The sequence below is a fragment of the Agelaius phoeniceus genome, chromosome 10 (genome assembly GCF_051311805.1).
Source record: "Agelaius phoeniceus isolate bAgePho1 chromosome 10, bAgePho1.hap1, whole genome shotgun sequence".
Classification (NCBI taxonomy): domain Eukaryota; kingdom Metazoa; phylum Chordata; class Aves; order Passeriformes; family Icteridae; genus Agelaius; species Agelaius phoeniceus.
The window spans coordinates 6,189,627-6,210,763 of NC_135274.1; the positions used below are offsets into that span (position 1 = coordinate 6,189,627).

At 45.8% G+C, this 21,137-nt stretch overlaps 2 protein-coding genes across 2 annotated transcripts; both read right to left on the bottom strand.

Annotated features, from left to right (window-relative positions):
- Positions 1-1,907: 1,907 nt before the first annotated feature.
- On the bottom strand, positions 1,908-10,296 carry RNF168 (ring finger protein 168). The gene is made up of 8 exons (XM_077183736.1): positions 10,094-10,296; positions 9,715-9,785; positions 8,792-9,135; positions 7,670-7,746; positions 6,366-6,542; positions 5,537-5,661; positions 5,177-5,264; positions 1,908-4,674 (listed from the first exon to the last, which is right to left on the bottom strand). The coding sequence occupies exons 3-8, from the start codon at positions 9,090-9,092 to the stop codon at positions 3,616-3,618; spliced, it is 1,827 nt and encodes a 608-aa protein (XP_077039851.1). The 5' UTR covers positions 9,093-9,135; positions 9,715-9,785; positions 10,094-10,296; the 3' UTR covers positions 1,908-3,615.
- A 6,303-nt stretch (positions 10,297-16,599) lies between these two features.
- On the bottom strand, positions 16,600-20,793 carry WDR53 (WD repeat domain 53). Its single transcript, XM_054639275.2, has 2 exons — positions 20,317-20,793; positions 16,600-17,865 (listed from the first exon to the last, which is right to left on the bottom strand). Exons 1-2 carry the CDS (start codon positions 20,791-20,793, stop codon positions 17,278-17,280), a joined length of 1,065 nt encoding a protein of 354 aa, XP_054495250.2. The 3' UTR covers positions 16,600-17,277.
- Positions 20,794-21,137: the final 344 nt, after the last annotated feature.

The following is a 21,137-nucleotide window of genomic DNA, read 5'->3' on the forward strand; positions in this document are numbered from 1 at the left end:
GGAGGCGGGAGTTGCCGTGGCAACGCCCTCCTCCTTCCCCCGCCGCCTCTGCGACTTTCCCTGGGAATGCCCCCGGAATTCCCGACCCGCCGCCGCTTCCGAGCGGGGACACGGGCCTGAGAGGCGGAGCGGCACTCCCAGGACACGCACCTGGGGTTCCCACGCGGATTTTCCCCATCACAGGTGCCCGCGGCGCAGCAGCGAGGGGCTGGGCAGGCCGCGGGCCGAGTGCTGTGGGCAGGGAGACACCCAGGAACAGCCCGGATCACCGGCACAGGCCGGGGCTGACCCGCTGGAGAGCAGCGCTGCGGTGAAGGACCTGGGGGTTCTGACAGGCACCCAGCTGTCCCCAGGCCGGCAGAGTGTCCTGGGGGCCAGAAGGGCCTGTGGGACCCTGGGGGACACTGGGAAGAGCACTGCCAGCAGGTCAGGAACTGATCCTGTCCCTCTGTCCAGCCTGGCAGTGCTGTGTCCAGCTCTGGGCCCCTCAGGAGATGAGACACGTGGAGCTGCTGGAGCAGGTCTAGGGGAGGCTGTGGAGATGCTGAAGGGCCTGGAGCATGTGGGTGCCCAGGAAAGGCTGAGGGAGCTGGGGCTGCTCAGCCTGGAGAGGAGCCCCAGCTGAGAGGGGCCCTCAGCCCTGGCTGGCCCTGGCTGCAGGGAGGGGCAGAGCAGGGCCGGGCTCTGCTCCAGGCCCAGCCATGGCACCAGAGCCACGGGCAGGGCCTGAGCCCAGGCAGCTCCGCCTGGACATGAGGAAGAACTTTCCTGGGCAGTGCCTGAGCCCTGAACAGATCCCAGAGACGGTGTGGAGTCTCCCTCAGTGGGGATATCCCAGAGCTGTCTGGGCACAATGTGTGCCATGGGCTCTGGGATGGCCCTGCTGGAGCAGATGGACCCACTGAGGTCCCTTCCAGCCTGACCCATTCTGGGATTCTGTGGGGCAGCACCTGAGGTGGTCAAGGAACAGCTCATTTGCACCCACAGGGCATCCCTGCCATCACTGTCACAAAGCCAGAGGAGGAAACCCTTGGATTTGTCCCCACCTACTGTACCAGGTGTTTCTGATCCCCAGGCCCCCCGAAGGGATGTCAGGAAAGGAATGTTTTACTCCTTTCCAGTTTCCTGACACAGCAGGAATGTGGCTGCCTTGAGGCTGAACACCTTGCCAGTAACACCTGTGAACTCTGAGTACCACAAAAAGCTGAGATTTCCCAAGAATTCTAATAATTTATTACCTCACTGCCATGGAAACAGGTCCATCTGTTCCCTCTCTTATTGTCTCCCATCCCCACAGCAGCTCTGGTGCTCAGAGAAGCAACCAAGCCTGTGAAGTATTTGGGGTTTTGGCACTTGTTTTGTTTTTCCTGGCAGTTGGATGAGCTGAGCTTGTTCACAAACAAGACAAATTAATCACCAGGGCTGAAGGCAGGTGAGCAGCAGTGAACTGTTACACCAGCTCAGCCATCTCAAACACAGAGATACTCCTGCTTCACCAACACCAGTAAAACAAAGCTGATCTCACCTCCTTCAAAAAGCTCCCAGACCACAGGGTCAGAAAAAAGCTGTTGGTACAACCAAAACCAACTCAGCCAAATTCCACCCTCTAACAATGAAGATCTAAAAGCCAAATTATGCCTGGTGAGGATTTATTGTGCCATGGATATGGTGAGGAATGGGATCATTTGGGGGCTTGCAGCATCCCATCTTAGATAAGGCTGCTGCTGTAGGTGACAGGTTTTGTATATTTTGCAGTTAAGTTTGGGTTTTAACTAACAATCAATTTTTAGTCTTGGTTTTTGATTTTTTTTTTTTTTTTGTATTCTGCTTTGAAAATGGGGTTTGTTTTTTTACAGGCTTACCCTGACTGGACAGGCTGAGTCACCAGCATGGAAACAGTCAGAAGCTCTGCCTTAAAAAAAAACCCTTTAATTAAGTTTTTTTGACATCATGGGTAAACCAGAAAATAATCCCAACTGTGTTAAGGATTAAGGAAAAACAGACCCATATTGAAGGAAAGCTTCCAGAACAATGGCTGAGGCAGCAGGAGAAAAAGCAAATTATTTGCCACTGGTCACCTGTTGTAACTTTCTCAAAAAACATCTCTGAACAGAACATATATTTATTTATTTATGAGGAGCCCACCAATGATAAAGATGTGCAGGCTCTGGGGAAAAAAAAATCCCAACAATTCATATTTTTGGCTCAGTGTGCTGGTCATGCTTTCCATAAAATTTGTTTCTTTGAAACTTAAACCATCAGAAGATGCTGCTGAAGAAACAAGTCTGTTAGGAACGTCCTAGAACAGAATTAAAGTCATCAATGGGGTTCACAAAAAGGACAGAACTCAAACATCTGCTGACTTTGATGACTAGCACACACTCTTCAGCACTGCAGCTGGCACTTGGCTCCATTTCAAACACAGACAGTGCAAAAGTAGCTCCAAAGAAGCAAACAGCCAAAATATGGCTTCATAAAACAACAGATGAAACAAGAAAACTTCCTCTGCATAGTAGGATCTGGTTGCCTCTTCCCCAGCCTCAACTTCCTACAGGCCTCAGCACCTCCACATCTAAATTAGAATTTTTTTGAGGAGTTCAGTTTTAAACCCAACAGGAACAGTATTTAGTAGTGCCTCTAAAAATGGAGGGGAACAGTTACAGCCAGGCAGGGCAGTTATGTGAATTTCTAATTACAGTTATCATTACTGACAACTCCAGCCTTCAGTTGCTTCTTTCCCTTTCAACTTTCTCCATCATAACTGGCTTCTGGACTATTGTTCTAATCACATTCAAACCAGTTTGATACGAAAATGAAACAGCATTAAGTATAGTAACACCATTGTACATTCATAGGTACCATTAACAGGATATTAACAACAAGAAAACAAAAGTATCCTGTTCATAACAGGGAAAATGGGATCTGCAGGAGGGATCTCTGTGAACAGAGGTGAATGGGAGCCCACAGCCTTGGCATCCATGAAGGATCCTTGGCTTTGCCAGGGGAGAATGACCTGTTTGTTTCCTTTTTGTTGAAGGGAGGGGTTAGCACATGAGAGGGAAAGAGTGGCTGTCTGCTTCCACTCCTGTTAATGGGTGTGCCAACAATGCAGTTGCAGCAACAGCCGAAATTCCAGCAAGGTGCTGCAATTTACAGAACTGTGCTTGTGCTGAGGGAAGCTTCAACCTTGCAGCTGACAGCCAGCTGGGAATACAAACTCATTTTTCATTTCCTTCCTCCATGGAATGGGCATTTTTTCCATTCAAGGCCTCAGATTCTCATTTCCAGATCAGACCATCACTTATCATTGCTTTCCAACACTACCAGTATTCACACTCCAAACCATGTAAATGCAAGTTAGAAAATAAGAAATACTCCCATACCTGCAAGAAGTGCTGCAAGTGCTAGAAAATAATATTCAAGAAAGGAACAATTAAAAAATGGTAAATTCTGGTGGTGTATGTTGCTAGAACTTCTCAGAACTCACAGAACTGCTGCCCAAAGTGGTTCCCCTCCAAGGCAACCACTCAAAACTGCTTAGGGAAGCTTTGCCTAGCACAGGAGAACATCACCACAGTTCCCATTCCCATTCCACCATGTGTCCATGGCTCTCATCTACTCTGCAACAGGGCTTTTAAACATCTGCAGGATTGTCTTTTGCTTGTTCTTAGGCAATGAACAAATATCATTTGTGTCACTGGTATTAACCACACAATTCAAAACCTTTCCTTCCTTGATGCTGGGGGATTTCACCCGGACCTTGGCAGGGGTCTGCCAGTTTTCATTGCAGGAACCTTTCCTAGTCTTGTGGTGATTGTTTTCAGCCTGACTTTTTGATCCCTTTGAGTCTTTTGCCCCCTTGGAGCTTCCCTTCCTGGCAGCAGAGTCTTTCCCAGAGCGAGGTGGTTTGGTACGAAGCAGGTACTCATCAGGAGAGCCCTTCTGTCTGTTCAGTGTCCTCTCCTCCTTGTCCAGCTCCTTCTGCAGCTGCAGAGCCAAGAGCCTGTCCTGCTCCTCCTGCCTGCGCCTTTCATAGAACTCCTGCTCAAAGGCTCTTTGTGTCTGCAAGTTAAAATCATTCATCTGCTCTCCTTGGTCTTCTACACTTTCTGAAAAGGTTCTTCTCCTCTTATCAAGAATGTCCAAGTCAATCATGGCATCAGCTGGGACCTCCACTAACTTCCTTTTGGGAGTCTCCTTAGAGTTCTGTGGCTTTTCTGGTGTCTCTTCCTGTGAGCGTCCAGCCTCCTTCCCCAGACCAGGCAACACAGACATCACACAGTTCATTCCTAACTGACCAGAGGTACAAGTTCCATCAGCCTTTTCAAGGTTTACCCTTTGGACATGTGTCAAATTGCCACTGTCTGACTCAATTCCATCATCATCATCTCCATTGGATGTAAGAAGAACTGTCCTAGACCCTTCCCCTTCTGTGGTTCCATGAAGTGCATCTGGAACTCCATCTTCTAAACCATTTGGTCCTGGTGGTTTTTCCTCCTTGACAGTGGCAGTTTCACCTGAAGCTGAGGCATTGAAATAGTTCATGCACGATTCCAAAAATGAATCCTTAGCTCCAGAATCTTTATTTACACTGGTCAGCTGTGGAGACAGGGTTGGCATTTCTTCTTGCTCATCCTGCACTGCAGAACTGCTGCCTTCATTGCTGTTGGTCTCCTGAAGAAAAGGAGGACACCACTAATGAAGTAAATTTATCAAAAGCCCATGGGTGTGAATAAATACCAAACTCACTTCTCATGGCTGCACTGCCTGAGTGCTCTGGGATAGCAACTCAGATACTTCTCTTTTTAAAAATACCTGTTTAATAACAATGAAAGTATTTAAAATAACTGCAGAAGCCCAGCTAAAGGATTGAAACCATAACCACAGCATTTTCCTCTTATCAGTGATTCAGACTAAATGTGCAAGCCTGCTCATCTTCTTTGGAGGCCTCACAGGAATGATCAGGAATGCCATGGAATGATGTAAATCAGGGTGCACCCTCTTCCAGCAGGCTCCAGAACTGCCAATCATGAATACCAAAGGTAGCTTAAAAAGGGCAATATAACCTACCCAGTGCCACTGTGCAAGGGGAATAGAGGACTGGAACCCTACAGGCAAGGGGAAAATATCCCATAATTAGTAACTGTGAGATTTGTAACAAAATGATTCTTGTTACCCCAGAGATAGAGTTGCTCCTGCCTCTTCCTGTGGTACTGGAGGACGATACTGATCCAAACATACCATAATTCTTTGGAGACAGATACCTTCAAAAGAAAAAAAGGATAAACATTTTGTCCTTGAATTGTCAGTCCTTTGAATTATTCAAGGTCTTCAGGTTCATTCTGACAAACAAAAAAAAACAAGAAGGCAAGTGTTTCCCTTCTCCTCCTACGAGGAAATGTTTTAAACTTCAAAACTTCACATTTGTCCCCAGTTATCTCAGGAAGCTGGCCTACAGCATTCCAAAATAGCAAATGGGGCAGAGGGACACTGAAACAGGCCAATAATTAAAGAAACACTTGGCTGAATCCCTTACTTCTGAATGTCTCCAGAGTTGCTTGGTTTGTTCTTTGCCTTGCTCAGGTTCAGTGGGGATGTTGGAAGGGAGAGGCTGTGTGCTGGTGACAGGCTGCCAGGCACGTGTCCCTCAGGATCTTCATTCTTCCAGACAAGTAAAAATAGCATTAGGTAAAACAAAACACAACACAAACTGCAGAAACCTCAGGGAACTGCTTAGATTTTGCTGCAGAATCAGTTGCTGTTGTCCAAAGAATTCTAGAACTGTGAGTAACACATGGTTCTGGAGAAAGAAATGTTACCTGTTCTGTACACTTTCCTGGATCTAGCACTGAGGGACAGGAGGCTTTGCTCAAATAAGTACACAGATTTCATCATTGGGTGGCAAAAATTCAACTAAGCAAAACAAATTAATAAAAAAAAAACCCAAAAAACAAAAACTTCCAAACAAACAAACAAACAAACCCCCAAAACCAAAACTCCAAGAGGTAAGGTACATTTTCACTGTATGTTCCTTTCTGCCAGTACAGGTTACACATATTCATTTCTTCCAAAGAAGGATTTTAAAAAAGATGAGGAAAAGGAAGCATACAGCAGAAAATCAATGCTTTAAAATGTTTCACAATGAAAACATGCAGCACACATGGTGGGTGCTGGATTTCAAGTGTGTATTACACAGGCTTCAAAAATCAATGGTCAATCAAGGTTTTAAAGTACTGGGGGGTGACAACAACTTTCAACTACAACTAAAATAAATTTGAACTATTCCAAATTTCATTTGCTCTCAGAAGTCCAAGTTACTTGCACTACATTGATATTTGCTGCTGTCCCACTCAATCCTAACTCACCAGGCTGTTACTGAGCTGCCAGGCCAGCTCTTCATCTTGCTTCAGCTGCTTTTCCATCTCCTTCCTTCTCTCTTCTGCCAGCCTGTGCTCCTCCTCCTCCTCTGCCAGCAGCCGCTGGATGTACTCCTCACTCGCTTTGTTCTCCTCCTGTTCATGTGCTCGCCTTTCTGCCTCCACCTAAAGCAGGTGTTGGAAAAAACCCACCTGGTTACTACTGCAGGGCCACACTTTACACCAGGACCTCTCAGCTGACACTGCTTAAACTTGAACCACTCACTGGTCACAAAATTCAGCAGCATTTCATTGCAGGAGTCTCAGAGATGTAGGGATCACATGGATGCTGTGTGTAGAGCCTTGGGTTTGACCCCAGTGGCAAACCTTTTGGTTTCTCTAAGATTATACCATCAAACTGCAAGGTTCAACTCCATTCTTCACCTTTTCAAAGTGTTAGTAACAAAGCTAAGGTCTCCAAGTACATGGATCTACAGAGAAAGTGGGATTAGAATTCTGTCTAAGGCTGGATGCCAGCTGTCCCACAGCATTTGCTCAACCTGCTTTTATCATTATATATCCCAAAGACAGCACATCTCTCTTCTTGAAACATGCAAAACCCAAAGCAGCAGGCCAGGAATTTTACATCTGCCTTTCTTACAGCAGACATGCTGGGAGATCAGGTACCAGCAACTCCACAAGGAGAGCAAAGTACTTCAAGAATAAAGCTGTCTTTGGAAATTCCCCCAGTCCTCTGCTTCATGTGCTCCTGTAATCACCAGCAAGGGGCTGTCAGGGAAAGGTGCATTCCCATACATTCCAGCTCTAAATCTTAATGCTACTGTGTCTGAATTGGAGGAAGGATCCTTAAATAGGCCAAAATTGAGAATTCTTTAAAATCTTTACTGATTTTCAAATATGCAAAGGTAACAGAGTGAACAAAGAACAGAGAAAATGCTCTATGGTCATTACTGAAAGTTATCTAGTTGCAGCCTCTTACTTGGAGGGAAATCAAAAAGACAAAGATAAAACCAAAGCCCAAACAGTTTCAAATTTCTACATTTGCTACTTTTGTGTACATTGACTGAGAGATGAGGCAGGAAGTATAGATCAAGAATGTCACCTCATGTCAAATACAAAGAAATCTCTTCCACCAATTTAATTCATGATTCAGGAGTGACCAGTATGTTCTTGCAGCTGCAGTGCCCTTTTAAGTATCTTTATTATTAAATAAAATTACACCTGTTTGTAGGAACAATTCAAATAACTGGATAAAAAGCATTTATGCTTTTAAAACATATTTTTAGACTTACCTTACTAATCTCTGCTTCATATTCCTGCCTCAGCTCCCCAGGCTTGCTCAGCTGGTGCTGTGGCTTGGGGAGACAGACTTGGAAGGAGAGGAAAAAACCAAAGTCAACAAAGTCATGACAGTCCATCAACAACAAAGGATTTTAACTCCATACCCTGTCATGAGAATGACTTGACTTAAATCAAGTGCTGTGATTGAAAAAAGGCAGGAATAAAGCAAAAAGTACCAAGGAATAAAGTTTACACAGTAGAAAAGCGTGGTGTTACAGAGTGGCAGGAACAGGCAGCATTTCCCAAGCACTGTATATAAAGCAAATATAATGGAACAAGTCTGCAGAGAAACTGTGGCTGCCCCATCCCTGGAAGTGTCCCAGGCCAGGGTGGACAGGGCTTGGAGTAACCTGGTCCAGTGGAAGGTGTCCCTGCCCATGGCAGAGAGGTGGAATAGGATGAACTTTAAGGTCTCACCCAACCCAAACCATTCCCTCATTCATTCTCTGTTGGTACACTGACCATAATTTGTGTATTTCACTCTCTTTCATTAAAAAGACCTCAGAACACTGCAAGTGGAACAAGTTGCCCTAAGGGAAACCTATCAAAATGTGCCCCAAGGGCGCTTGCAACATCATAAACCCCAAAATCCTTCTTCAAAAAGTTAATCAGATTTCACTTCCTTCTCTGTGACACCACAATTTTCACCTCACAGATTCTTGCACTGACTGAACCCCTGGAATTTCAACCAAACTAACTAACACCTGAAAATCTTTTAACCACTTCACTCACTTGACAATGATAAAGAAACACACCCACAGACTCAAACACACTGCATGCAGATGCTACAGCTGCAAATGAGCAATGAACAAGGCCAGGCACTGATACCCCACACCAGAGGCATGAACAAGTACCCACTGAAATCACCAGCCAATGTAATTCTTATCCTCTGTGCTACAAATGAAGAAGGCATTCCCCACCTTTCCCCTGCCCCTTTTGCAGGAGAATTCCGTTTCTACCAGCACTAACACACCTGCATACCCACAGCTCTGTATTTCCCAACATCTGAAGTCACCCACAGCAATTCCTGTGACAAAGCACAGACATCCCAGGACAAGTGACATTTCACTTACTTTCCTCGTCCAAATCCTGTCCGTTCATCCTGCGCTCGCACTCCTCGGGGTAATCCTTCTGAATCTTCTCCCAGAGCTCCCAGTTGATCAGAGTGTTTCTGCGGGTGTTGTACCGTGCCCAGGAAGAGACTCGACGCCGACAAAAGGGGCAAGAAAGGCTGGCATTTTCCACGGTCATCTGGAAGCAGGAGTTACACAGGGTGTGGCTGCACGGCAGCGTGACAGGCTCCACAAAGATCTCCATGCAAATCTGGCAGAGGCAGTCGGACAAGGACAGCGGGGCCTTGGATTTCTTTGACATACTGACTCGAGGTAGAGGAACAGCACTAGGACAACATCAGGGCCTGAGAGCAAAAAGAAACATTTATGTTCCTTGCGGGAAGTAAAATATAACAGGAAAATACAAAATGTTTTACAGCTACTTCAAGAAAATGCTAGTGGATTTAGAAGCCTGCTTAAGTGGTTGCTTTTCTCTGGGCCTGAGAGATTCCTGAGGAGGAAGCAGAGCTTTACAGAACTCATGGAAAAACTGTACCAGTTTTTCCTACTGCATTTTTCTGTGAGCTGTAACAGATGCTTTGGGAATAGCAAGGAGGTGGTAAGGAGAGGGGGGAAAAGAAGGTGAGAGCTCTTCCAGCCACCTCTGTTACTCCCCTCTTCTCCCTATCTATGATAAGAGATGCTGGATATTCTGGATGTAACTGTTACTCCAGTTACCTTAACTTTCCATTCACTCATTTTTTTCAATATATGCACATCCTTTGAGAGCTGCTTTTGGCACAAGCTTGATCCCAGCACGTTCTGAAGGTGAAATACAACAGAGCAGAGCAGCTTCTTCCTCATTCATTTGCTTGCTTAAGCTAGGACTATAAAGCTAAAATTCCTTTTTTCTCAAGATAAATTAAGAATTAAAACTTCACCACCTTCTTGTACGACTTGAAACTGTGGGGGTCATCTGTCTCCTCACACGATTTTTCCACTTGGCCCAGCAATACTGTGGGAGAAAAAACAAAAGACACATACAGCAAAATAAAAACCCCACTGATATTTAAGCTACAAGCTTTTTAAACAGGCAGCTTTAGAGACAGGAGGCCCTTGAAAAAAAAAGGCTGCCATTCCTCACAGAAAACTCTCCATGGAGACAAATACACGTTAAGGCGAGTTTTATTATTTCCGCTATTTTTATTGATAAAAAATAACCCCCAGGAGGTCGGCGCCCAGGGAAAAGGGAGCCCCTGGTCCCCCTGCGGCCCCCCCGTCACCCCCAGCCCCTGAGGGTCCCAGCGCGGACTCGGCACCCACCGCTCCGGAGGGCGGCAAAGGCCGCGGTTCCCGCAATGGCGGCGGCGGCTGCGCTACGCTCCGCCCCTCACTCAGGGGCTGTTCCCGCCGCCCGCCTCAGGGCTCCGCCTCCTCCTCCTGTTTCTTCTCCTTTCCTCCTTCCTTCTTCTCCTCCTCTTCTTCCTCTGTCTCCTCCTTCTGCTCTTCCACCTGCTGCGCCGAGCCTGCTGGGAGACAGAGGCCCTCAGAGGGAAGGCGGGCTCGGCTGTTGTGATAGGTCGGGCGGGAATGGCTTCGCACGGCCCGAGAGCAGCGTTAGGTGCGATGGGAGGGATAAATCCTGCCCTGTGAGGCTGCTGAGGCCCGGCACAGCCTGGCCTGGGGAGCCGCGGCCGGCCCGGGGGAGCCGTGGCCGGTCTATGCCCGACAGTGCCCGAGGCCGGCCGGGCGGGCTTGAAGCCGGGCTTTGCTCCCTGGCTTTGGTCCTTGGTTTTGTGGAAAATGCCTATTTACTTTTCGCAAATATTAAAATGAATATTAGATGTGTTATGTTGAAAAGTTATGCCGTGTTGATTTTCTTAAGTAGTATGTTAAGTATAGTTTTAGGTTATAACATAATGTTAAAATAGAAACTATGCTATGGAAGATTTTTTTTTTTTTAAGAAAAGACTCGCAGTGAGATAGCAGCCACAGGACACCTCAATCTTCCAGACAAGATGAATTTATTGCTCCATTATTAGAAGAAACGAACTTCTTCTTGCCTCACTCAGGCAGGATGATGCTGTTGGCATTAAGAGGAAGAAGTTGACACTGACCAGACAGAATCCTGTGTTTGAATGGAATTTATGCATCATGGATGAGGTGTATGAATATGCAACAGGTTATTGTTTTTAAGGGTTACTCCTCTGTTAACGTGTGTCCTTTTTTGGGCTTATGTTTCCCAGAAAAAGGTACCCTGATGTCCATAACTCTTCGTTTTTGTTGTCTCATATTGTCCTAATCCAAATTGTCCAAATTTTTATTACTCTAATTATAGTCATAATTATATGACTATTTTTTTAACCACTTTATTACTATTAAACTTTTAAAATGTTAAAACCCAGGGATTGGCGTTTTTCCCGGTTTGTTCCCTGGCTGAGCTCACCTGGCCGCAGGTGCCCAGGGCACATCCCGCCTCAGGTCCTCCTCCAGCATCTCCGCCTGCCGGTCAAACTCGTGCTCCAGGCTCTGCAGGCTGGAGTCGAGCTGAGCGAACCGAGCCTCCAGGGACAGCAGCCTGCTTTCTACTCTGGCCGGTGGAAAACGAGAGTAAGGGAATTTCAGAAGGAATTGGGGCTTGCTGCTGTGGCATTGCATTGTGAACAGCTTCAGACCCCGTTCTGGGGGTCCTCCCACGGTTTGTGAGAACAAACAACAGTAAAAGTCAAGGTTTGTTGTCAGGTCTTTTTGGCAGTTTGCTGGTGCAGAGATCCTGACATCTCCAAATACAGCTGCAAAATTAGTATGTAGACATATCTGTGGCTCTCAACCATACGCATTATCAGTGGCATAGGTTTTTCTCTAACACATTTTGAGGGGATTTATGTTTTTATTTGTAATGTCATGGTCTTTTGAACCATTTTCATTTAACATTGAGCAGAACTTATCATTATTCCTCTGGTAAAAATTATGCAAATAATAAACAAGCCACCAGCAGTCTTTTTTTTAAATAGAACTCCTTCCACGGAATGACTGTGATAAAAACTACTTCATAGCTTGTATTTATTAACTGCTTTTTCATTATTTGGTATCTGTTGTGGTTTTGCCTATTTAAAACTGAAAATTATAAAGATGAGGTTTTGAGTTTTAAGCCACTCCACTTTTGCTGAAGAAAACTGCCTTGTTTAAAAGAACTTGCTGTATTGAGACAAGGTACAAGGCAATGCCAGAATTTATTTTTGTACCCATTTCTCTCTTTCCTGGAGATACAGGCTGTGCTGGGCTTCTGTCACTGTGGGTGGTTTTTATAAACCTAGTTTTCTCCACATTTTCCTCAGTTACCTGATTGACATCAAGGTGTGTTATTGAGAATCCTGAGGATCTGAAAGCTAATGTAAATAATTCAAGGCTCCTTCCTAAGCACTAAACAACTATCTCAGTACCATGTAGTCAATAGTGATTTACTAGCAGAACATCACCTACTCCTTATAGAATTTTTTGTGATTTTCCTTTTTATTTTACTGGCAAAACATCAGGCTGTATCAGCTAACAATAACTACACTATCAGAAAATATTATTACCTACATATTTTTCCTTTTTTCATTCCTAATTTGCTCCACTGCTTCTGTGACCGACCTGTGTTAAACACTCCATTGCCTGTATCTTTGGATGAACTTTTTGTAAGGACAAAATACACAGCAGCTGGTGATGACATTAAAAGATAAAAAGCCAAAACAAAACCCTTCAAATATTTTCCCATTCTTTCACATACATCCCACAGTGTTTTAATGCCTCTTGTCATAAGAGATGGATCAAAAATGCCTTTTTTTTTTTCTTATCAGCAGCTCCTCCCTCTCCCTGCCTGTCTCTATTCCTGCCTCCCCCTTCTCCAAACCAAACCCTTCTTTGGATTCTGTCTGCAGCTGACCTGAATGAGGAGAAAATAAAAATATTTCAACAGTGGCATATTTTACTAAGTATCCCCGGCCTTAATTCATTGTCTGGCCGATTGTGGAGATGCTTGTCTAACGATTTTCTGTTGTTTCCTGAGGCTAGAGGCTTCCTCTGCAGCCTGGTGAAGTTCCTCTTACTGATGTAGGACTCCTCTCGCTTCAGCAAGAATTTTGGGACGAAAATAGAACTTTAATTGGAAAACTAAGCTGGTGACATGTAGAAATGTAAGGACTTGAGAAGAGCTGGAAGGATTGATGTGTCATAATTGGATTGAATCTGTCAGCACAGAGAGAGCAAGTGCAGAAACTGAGGTGAGGTGAGTTGGGGTTTGCTATGAGTGACTTTCAGAGCTGGGTTGTCAGATAATGAGTGTTCTTGCCGGTGAATTGTTGGTTTGCAGCTTTTTATCATGGTAAATAAGCTTCCTCACAGCCCATTCTCCAACTTCCTCCTCTGCAAGTAAGAGTGAAGTTATCTAAGATCTCATCACTAACGCTACTCTCAGTGCAGCAGTAGTTCCTCAGCAACCTTCAGTCCATCACTTTACTATTTGACCAGTTTTGTCTCTCAAACATTGTTTTTATTGCCTGTCTGTAAATTAATCTTCTGTATTTTTAAGCATCTGCAACAAACATTTCAGCATTTGCCGATTTTGGATCTAAAAATGTCTGTTCAGTTATACCACACTGAATTCCCACAGCTCTAAGTGAATTCTGATAGACTGAGTGCTGCTGCCTCTTGATCTAAGTTTGGAATGAAAAGAGGAAGAATGGATTAAACCTCCTGTTTTCATTTCCATCATGACCTCTGAACACTTTTTCCTTTGGTGTAAGTGAAGTTACCACTAAGTCAGTGACCTCTGACTCTGAGTAGTGTACACACAAACCACATCCCCATTCTTTACCAGAAAGCTTTTAAAATTCCTCTCATTAGCACACAGAACATACTTGGAAGCCATGCAGTAGAAGCTCCAGCATTCCCAATTCTCTGCAAATGTGGTTCTATGTGAAACCTTATTTCTGCTATTCAGGCATTTACAGAAAATGACATTTTGGAGCTGTCACTCTGTGGGTTTGATTTTCCAGGCCAGTGCAGCATCCCACACTTCTCCAAGCTCTCCCCCTTCCCTCACTCCTTGGTACATTAGACACACACTTCTTCAAGCAGTTTCCCACAGAATTAATTTTCCCTTTTTTCTTTCAGGAGTTGTTTCACCATTTCTCCCTCTGGTCAGGTCTCCAGTTGCTACTTTTGTGTTCACCATTGTGTGAATCAGAGTCAGCCAGGCTGTGGGTGAACCAACAGTATGAGCAGTACCTCGACAGGAGGAGCAGATTCTTTCCAAGTCTGTCAGCTGTCTGTCTGTCAACACAATCATTCATTTCCTGAGCAGAAGTACTGCATCCCATCAGCTGTGATACTCTGGACAGGGATCCTTTTCACTGCAGGTAAACCACAGTTGTATGTCTGACACCCGATTTGACTTTTAAATGTCTCAACACTGCATAGTTTGCCTTTAAATGTACCATGTCACAGAATCCCAGAATGTTTGGGGTTGGAAGGACCAGGGACCCTAAAGCTCAGCTCATTCCACCCCCTGCCATGGGCAGGGACGCCTGCCCCTAGACCAAGTTGCTCCAAGCCCTGTCCAACCTGGCCTGGGACACTTCCAGGGATGCAGGGGAAGCTACAGCTTCTGTGCCAGGCCCTCACCTCCCTCCCAGTAATGTGAAAATCCAGACAGTGGGGACAGTATCCTGCCTGCCTCTAACTGCTGAGAATTTCAGACCCTCTTTTGACTCTTTTTCTTGAAGATCCATGCTCATATCTTGATGTCTGCTCTGAGCCACCACCACTGGTGCCTGCTGCTGCACAGCCCAGCACAGAGCAGTGCCAGTGGGGGCAGCTGAGGCTGGATTGTTTTTCAGGAAGTCCATGAACCTGTTGGTCACGTTGCTCTGCCAAGTGCAGGCTTTGGAAATGGAGGGTGAATCAGCGTCACCTGATTCCCCAGTGGTGGTGATTTGCTTTCCTTAAACTTTTAAGAAAGGTCCATTCTTAGGGGTCTTTTTTTGCTCATGATAACCGCTTACTCCCTATCTTTGAACCCTCCAGACTCTGAGGCATGGTCTGAAAATCAGAAGTTCACCTCAAATCTCCAATTAGAACAGCAAGCCTGAATTTCACAGAAACACAGAATATGCTGAGTTGGAAAGGATCCAACTCCTGCCCCCCCCAGCAATCCCACCCTGTGCCTGAGAGCATTGTCCAAATGTTTCTTGAGCTCTGGCAGCTTTGGTGCTGTGACATTCCCTGGGGTGCCTCTTCAGTGCCTGACCACCCTATGGGAGAAGAACATTTTTCCAATATCCAACCTAAACCTCCCCTGACACAACTTAAGGCCATTCCCTCAGGTCCTGTCACTGGGCACCAGAGAGATCAGTGTCTGTCCCTCCTCATGAAGAAGTTGTAAACCTCAGTGAGGTCTCCCCTCAGTCTCCTCCAGGCTGAACAGACCAAATGCCCTCATGCAGCTGCAGGCCATGGGTGATAGAGCAACTGCCCAAATCCTGCAGGGAACAGCCAGGATGGCAGCCAGGGAATGAAAACCACCATGGAGCTGATGGCTCTGTCCCTCTTTCCTCCCCAGTGAGCAAAGGAGAGATCAAGCCTGTTCATGAGCTCCTCTCTCCCTGTTTACACCCCACCCTGCTGCCCACAGAAGTTTCCAGAGAAGCACAGGTTACCCTGGCATGGTGTCCCATGTCCCAGCCCTCCCTGTCCCCTCCCCAGCCCCCCAGCACCTGTTCAGTGTCTCGTTCAGGGAGCGCAGGGAGATGCTGCCTTTCGCCATCTTCCTGGAGAACACCAAGAGAAGGGATAAAAGCTGGAGTGGGCTGGCTGCTCTCTGCTGCAGCCGGCAGCAGGGACAGGGGATCTGAGTCCTGCAGGAGGTTGTTTGTTCCAGGCTTTTTATAGCCTGTATATCCAAATATAGGCCATGGATGCACCATGGACATGTCACACACTGAACCACACAGCCCCTTCCTCTGCCCCACTGATCCCATGGCTTCACACATGAACTAATTCACAGCTAACACAAAAGGGAGCAACCACAATTTTCTGCTTTTTTTTTTTTTTTATTGCTGTGTTTTGGCTTCGATTTGCTGTTGCACCCACCAGATCATGTCTTGGGCCAAAGTCTCCTGCTGGGAAAGGCTGTACAAGCAGATTGCCTTTGTTTTTTTTTTAATTAAAAAGGTATGAAGGTAAAATCTGATTTGGATGAGAATGAGTTGTGTTTGGTTGCAGGGAGCTGCTTTAAGCAAAGCCAAGACAGTTGGAATCTCTTCCATAAAGGATGGAGAGAGGCAGCATAACCAGATAATGATTTTCCAGAGCTGAGTATGTAAAAGAATAGAGCTGGAAATTTTTCCAATATAATATGAGTTTGGTAACAGCCCAGTTGGTGAAACACAGCAGCACAAACCCAAACCTACCACCAGTGCAGCAGGTCCTCAGCCAGCACTAGGAATTCAGTTCTGTGACAAGATAAGGATAACCCAGGAAAAATTCCCTTTTTAAAAAATTATTTGCCCACTTCATGGGAAATCCAGCATGAACTGAACATGCCCAGAGCTGTAATATTTCCACTTAGGTCTTCCTACCTTCAATTTGCAAATGAAGGGAAGCTTATAGCAAGCCAAGTTCTGCTCATTATGTTTCAAAGCTTTGGGAAGACAGGAAGTATTTGGATAAGGGGAAGCTGTGCCTTTGGCCCCTCAGATTCACCCTGTGATGGGGGTAAAATAAACTTTTGGACACAATTTTGTGTGAGTCTGGCACTATTAGAGTGATTCTAAGGACAAGGGAATAGTGAGAGAGAAAGCATTTATTAAGACAAATGTAATAGTTCTTTTTCCCTGGGATACACAACTAACTGACAGCTGACCAAGCAAACAGGTGTAACAGCTCCCCTGCTCCTTCTTTTGCTGCAGTGAAAAAATTCAGTTGGCAACCACAGGGAAACTCATTTGATTACTGGTTAATTGATGCATCTCTAGTTTATGCAGTTGCTGACAGAGTGTGATGAAAACCAGATTGCACCATGACCAGTTTAAGCCAACTGGGACACAGCTTCATGGGAGAAATCACACAGAGCACTGCAACAGCCCAAACCACATAGGGCTGAGCCAGTGACAGCCCTGCTACTGCTCAGCAGCCTCACTTGGCACTGTGGGTGTCTCCTGAGCACTAATTTTCTCCTCCAGCCTTAATTACGTCAGCTTAGCCATGAACTAATGTTACCCCTAAATATAGAGACCCGTTTCACTTAAATTCAAGCAGCAAGCTGCCAACCCTGCAAGAGAGAGTGGCTGTGAGCACAGCAGCCACAAAGAGCCAGCACGAGGCCAGGGACATCACAAGTGCACAGCAAACCCCTTCCCTTCCCAGGGACCCAGAGGGGTTCACTGTCCAGTTCTCTGTCAGTGCATGTAACTGGCTCTCAGAAGTGGTTTTATCCCCCAGACTTCTGTAAGCACCTGGGTGCCTTAAGGTTCTGGCAATGGATAGGCTGATACAGAGCTGCTCTGGTCAGCAACCAACACTCTCCTGGAGCCTTTGATCTCTGCACACGAGAGCCAGTTCACCTTCTCTCCGTGCTCAATGCTGAGCTTTGGCACAACTCCAGGGTGTTCATTTGAGGCTGCTTTGTTGAGCTTCCCATCTTTTCTGCTGCAAGCAGCTGCTTGGGCCTTTTTCCTGTGCAGAGATTTTGCTGGACTTTTCTGCTGCTTCCCGAGGTTGCTGCTGAGATCCCAGAGCAAGACTTTCCCATCGTTTCCTCCAGACAACAACCAGTAGCCCTCAGGCATAAAGAGCACCTGTGAGACTCCCAGGCTGTGAGCCTGGAACTCCAGCTCCCGCTCAAACCTGGCACCAGTGACTCGGAACAGTCGGACTTTACCATCCTGAGCTCCACAGCTGAAGATGTTGCCACAAGAGGCCACGGACAGGGAATGTGCAAGAGGTGGGTTGAAGAACTGCCCAGCTGACTGGGGGCTCTCTTCCTCCATCTCACACTCCTGCAGGTTGGTGCTCCACAAAGGACGAACTTTCTGCAGGTTCCACAGCATCACCTGGAAAAAAAAATCAATTGTTTGTGTGTTTTACTTCAAATTGGATGTTTAATAGTAAAATAAGCAACCACAGTTCTTGTCCAAGCAGAGCAAAGGCTGTGTGTGACTCCAAGGGGTGTAAGGTATGTGGTTAAACTTGCCCTAATAAATGTAGCAAATCTTTCTGGCCTGCTTTCCAAAGCCCCACCACCACACTCTGCAGTCAATGACTCAGACCTTTAGACCACGGAAGAGATGCAAACACTGCTCTAAAAGCTTTTGCATTCATCTCAGCAGTAGTAATCATGACATACTGCACATCAATTATTGAGAAGGAGGGACAGGGAAACCCTAGCAGTGAATAGAGATCATTATCATTCTGGATTTCTGTCTCTGCTACTTGGCCTATAATAGTCACTTCCACGAACATGTCTGAAAAATGGGACAGCAAAAGGCAAACAGCAGTTGAGGCTGTGGTTTTTAAACAGGCATATTTGTATTTATTTTCATATCCAGTGAGTAGATCTGGTTTGTGCTATGGAGTAGGGCGTGCTTTACCTATTCCATGGGGGCAGGTTGTGCTTTTAGAGTTCTTTTTCCAATGCCACCACACCTCCAAGTGAAGAATCCTGTGTCTCTTGTACAGCAGTTCAAGCACTACAGATTTATACTGAGCAATTAAAAATAATGCTCTCAAGACTTTTGTAGGATCTGAATTGACATTGAGCATTCTCAAGGCCAACAAACCAAAAACCACAAGTCAGTCTAATGCAGCACTGGTGTACTGTTTGCTTCATAAAGCTAAGCTTCAATTTGTTATTAATAAAAATATTCCTTCAGTAGTAAACACCAATAAGAAGTACAGGAGTCTTTAAATTTAGTTCACAAAAGAGCCTGGCTCTGCATTTCTGGAATCCAAATCACACTAAAACATCTGAAACATATTTCCTGTCACTTTCCTGTTTCAGTTACTGCTGTTGCTGCTGCACTAAAACTACTTCCACAACAACTGTGATTTACTGTTAATCAGAGGGGCTGGGTGATGCTTACAGAAAATACTCCTGCTTTCATCAGAGACAGGACTGCAACAATCTGATGAATCCATCAACTGTTGAAGAGTTTTCTGCAAACTAAGTATTTTCTGTCCTCACAGCATTTGCCCTGCTTCATCAAAACTCCTGAAAGAACTCCAGCAACCTGAATTTCAATTCTCATCAGGCACAGCTTCCCTGAGGGTTTGACAAGCCCAGAACATGTTTTGTAGAGCTCATAACTTGTCCAAAGGCATGGTGCAGCACAGGGCTTCAGAGTTCTGCAGCAAAGCTCCCCTCTGGGAAATGATGTATCTTAAATGCAGCCTCAATGCAGAATGATGCTCTTTTCACTGTACCAAAGCACACTAATGAAATCCTGGTTTGGGATACTGACTTTCACCTAAAAACCAACTTGCTGAGCTACAATAAATGAAACTAATACTAAAAAGTCACAAAAAATAATCAGCTCACTTGTACTGAGTTGTACATAAATGTTTACAATTCTGATTAAAAATTTCCAGCCACAAGCTTGTGTATCTGCATTTTAGGGACCAAAATTAAGCCAGCTGAGGGACTGAGTGTTTACTCCTCCCAAACAGGATCTATCATCGTGGCTTTAACACAGAAAAATGAGTTTAAACTAAATATCAGCATGTATTTGCTCCAATGGGTGTGAGATGTACTTTGGTTTCAAGAACACAGGGTGAAACTGCTCAAAGCTGTCACACAAACTTCACCCTGACACCGCTGGAACCACAGAAACTTTTGAGAAGTGACAGTTTTCATATTGGGCCAAACCAGGAATGTGGTCACACCTCAACCACTGGAAAGAAATTACTGAAAAATATCTGTTCTGGGCTTAACTACCAGCATGGCTCTTCTCAGAATGCAAAGGACAAAGTTTCCTCCTGATGAGGATAGGAAAGTTTAAAAGGCAAAGAACACTTCATGTTTCCAAGATGCTAACAGAACAAAGGATAAATTATACAAATCACTTGTCCTCACAGTGATATGCTCCACTTGGAAAGATGCTGCTCTACCTGCCTGCCTCAAGCACTGTGCCTTTTCCTCATCATCATTTGCATCTGATCTGCAGCCACAACTGATCCCTAGGGACAGCTGCTGGTTTTGCTCAGTCCATCAAAGAGCTAATACAGCACAAGTCAGCTTTGCACTGTATTCTGATTTCCCCTCACCCCACTCACTTTTGAATTGTAAATGTCAATGAAGATAAAAACAGGGGCAGAAGCTGCTCAGTGCACAAACAGCCCCAACAGTAAGGTTTTAGGCCGAAACTACTTCAGAATAGTGAGGGAGCTTTCCAGTGACTGCAGGCTGAACACCTTCGTGCTCAGTGAAAGTCTGTGGGTGCCTCACTACACAGGTGGGTAATTACTGTTTCACTTCATTAATACCCGTGCAAACGTATGCAAATCACCTGCATGTCCAGTCCACAGGAAACCAGGCTTTGAGGCCGCTGAGGTCGGAAGGCAACAGACGAGCAGATGTTGGAGTGTCTCAAGGACCGGCTGACTTTCTTGCTCTCCAAGTCCACAACTTTTATGGCCCCCGAGTCATCGGCCGCAGCCAGCAGGCCGTCGGTGTCGTTCACCGAGAGGCAGTTGATCTCCTCCTCGTTCACGTGGAAGCGCTGCAGGGGCTCCTGCAGGGAGCGCACATCCAGCACGCTGATGGTTTCCCCGTGGGCCGTGTACAGCGTGCTGGGCCGGCGGCAGGAGAACAGCACCGAGGTCACGTCCTCCGCCTGCGGGAGCCGCAGCTGAGCCACGGGCGAGCCTCCCCCGTCCCAGAGCGCCAGCTCGCCCCGCTCCGCGCCGGAGGCCACCAGCCCTTCCGCGCTCACGGTCAGGCACAGCACGGAGCAGGAATGGCCACCGCTCCACTTCACTGCCATGCTCCACGCACACCCTGAAACAAACCAAAACAAGCCCTGAGCTGAGGTGGTGGTTGTGTGGTTACAGCAGAAACTTATCAAGCAAGAAGATCATCCTGAAATTGCGGTGTCCAGCTAAAACGGGCACCTCGACAGGACAGCTCAGTATCCAAATGGAGCTTTCCCAACACCAGGCACAGCCACGGTGCTGACTGGTCTTTTCCAACCAAAATAATACAATGAGACTTTGTAAAAGAAGTATTGTGAAAAACGCCAATCGCTTGGGTTTTTTTTAAATTTTAAAAGTTTAATAGTAATAAAATGGTTAGAAAAATAGTAGTACAATTAGAGTAACAATAATTTGG

Excerpts from the sequence above, each read along its gene's own strand:
- RNF168 (XM_077183736.1), bottom strand. The coding sequence starts at position 9,092 with ATGTCAAAGAAATCCAAGGCCCCGCTGTCCTTGTCCGACTGCCTCTGC. Across the intron at positions 5,662-6,365 it reads GGCAGCTCAGTAACAGCCTG|AATGAAGATCCTGAGGGACA; the intron begins GTGAGTTAGGAT and ends CTTGTCTGGAAG. Across the intron at positions 4,675-5,176 it reads GGAGCAACTCTATCTCTGGG|GAGACCAACAGCAATGAAGG; the intron begins GTAACAAGAATC and ends CCTTTTCTTCAG.
- WDR53 (XM_054639275.2), bottom strand. The coding sequence starts at position 20,793 with ATGGCAGTGAAGTGGAGCGGTGGCCATTCCTGCTCCGTGCTGTGCCTG. Across the intron at positions 17,866-20,316 it reads CCTGTGGACTGGACATGCAG|GTGATGCTGTGGAACCTGCA; the intron begins GTGATTTGCATA and ends TTTTTTTTCCAG.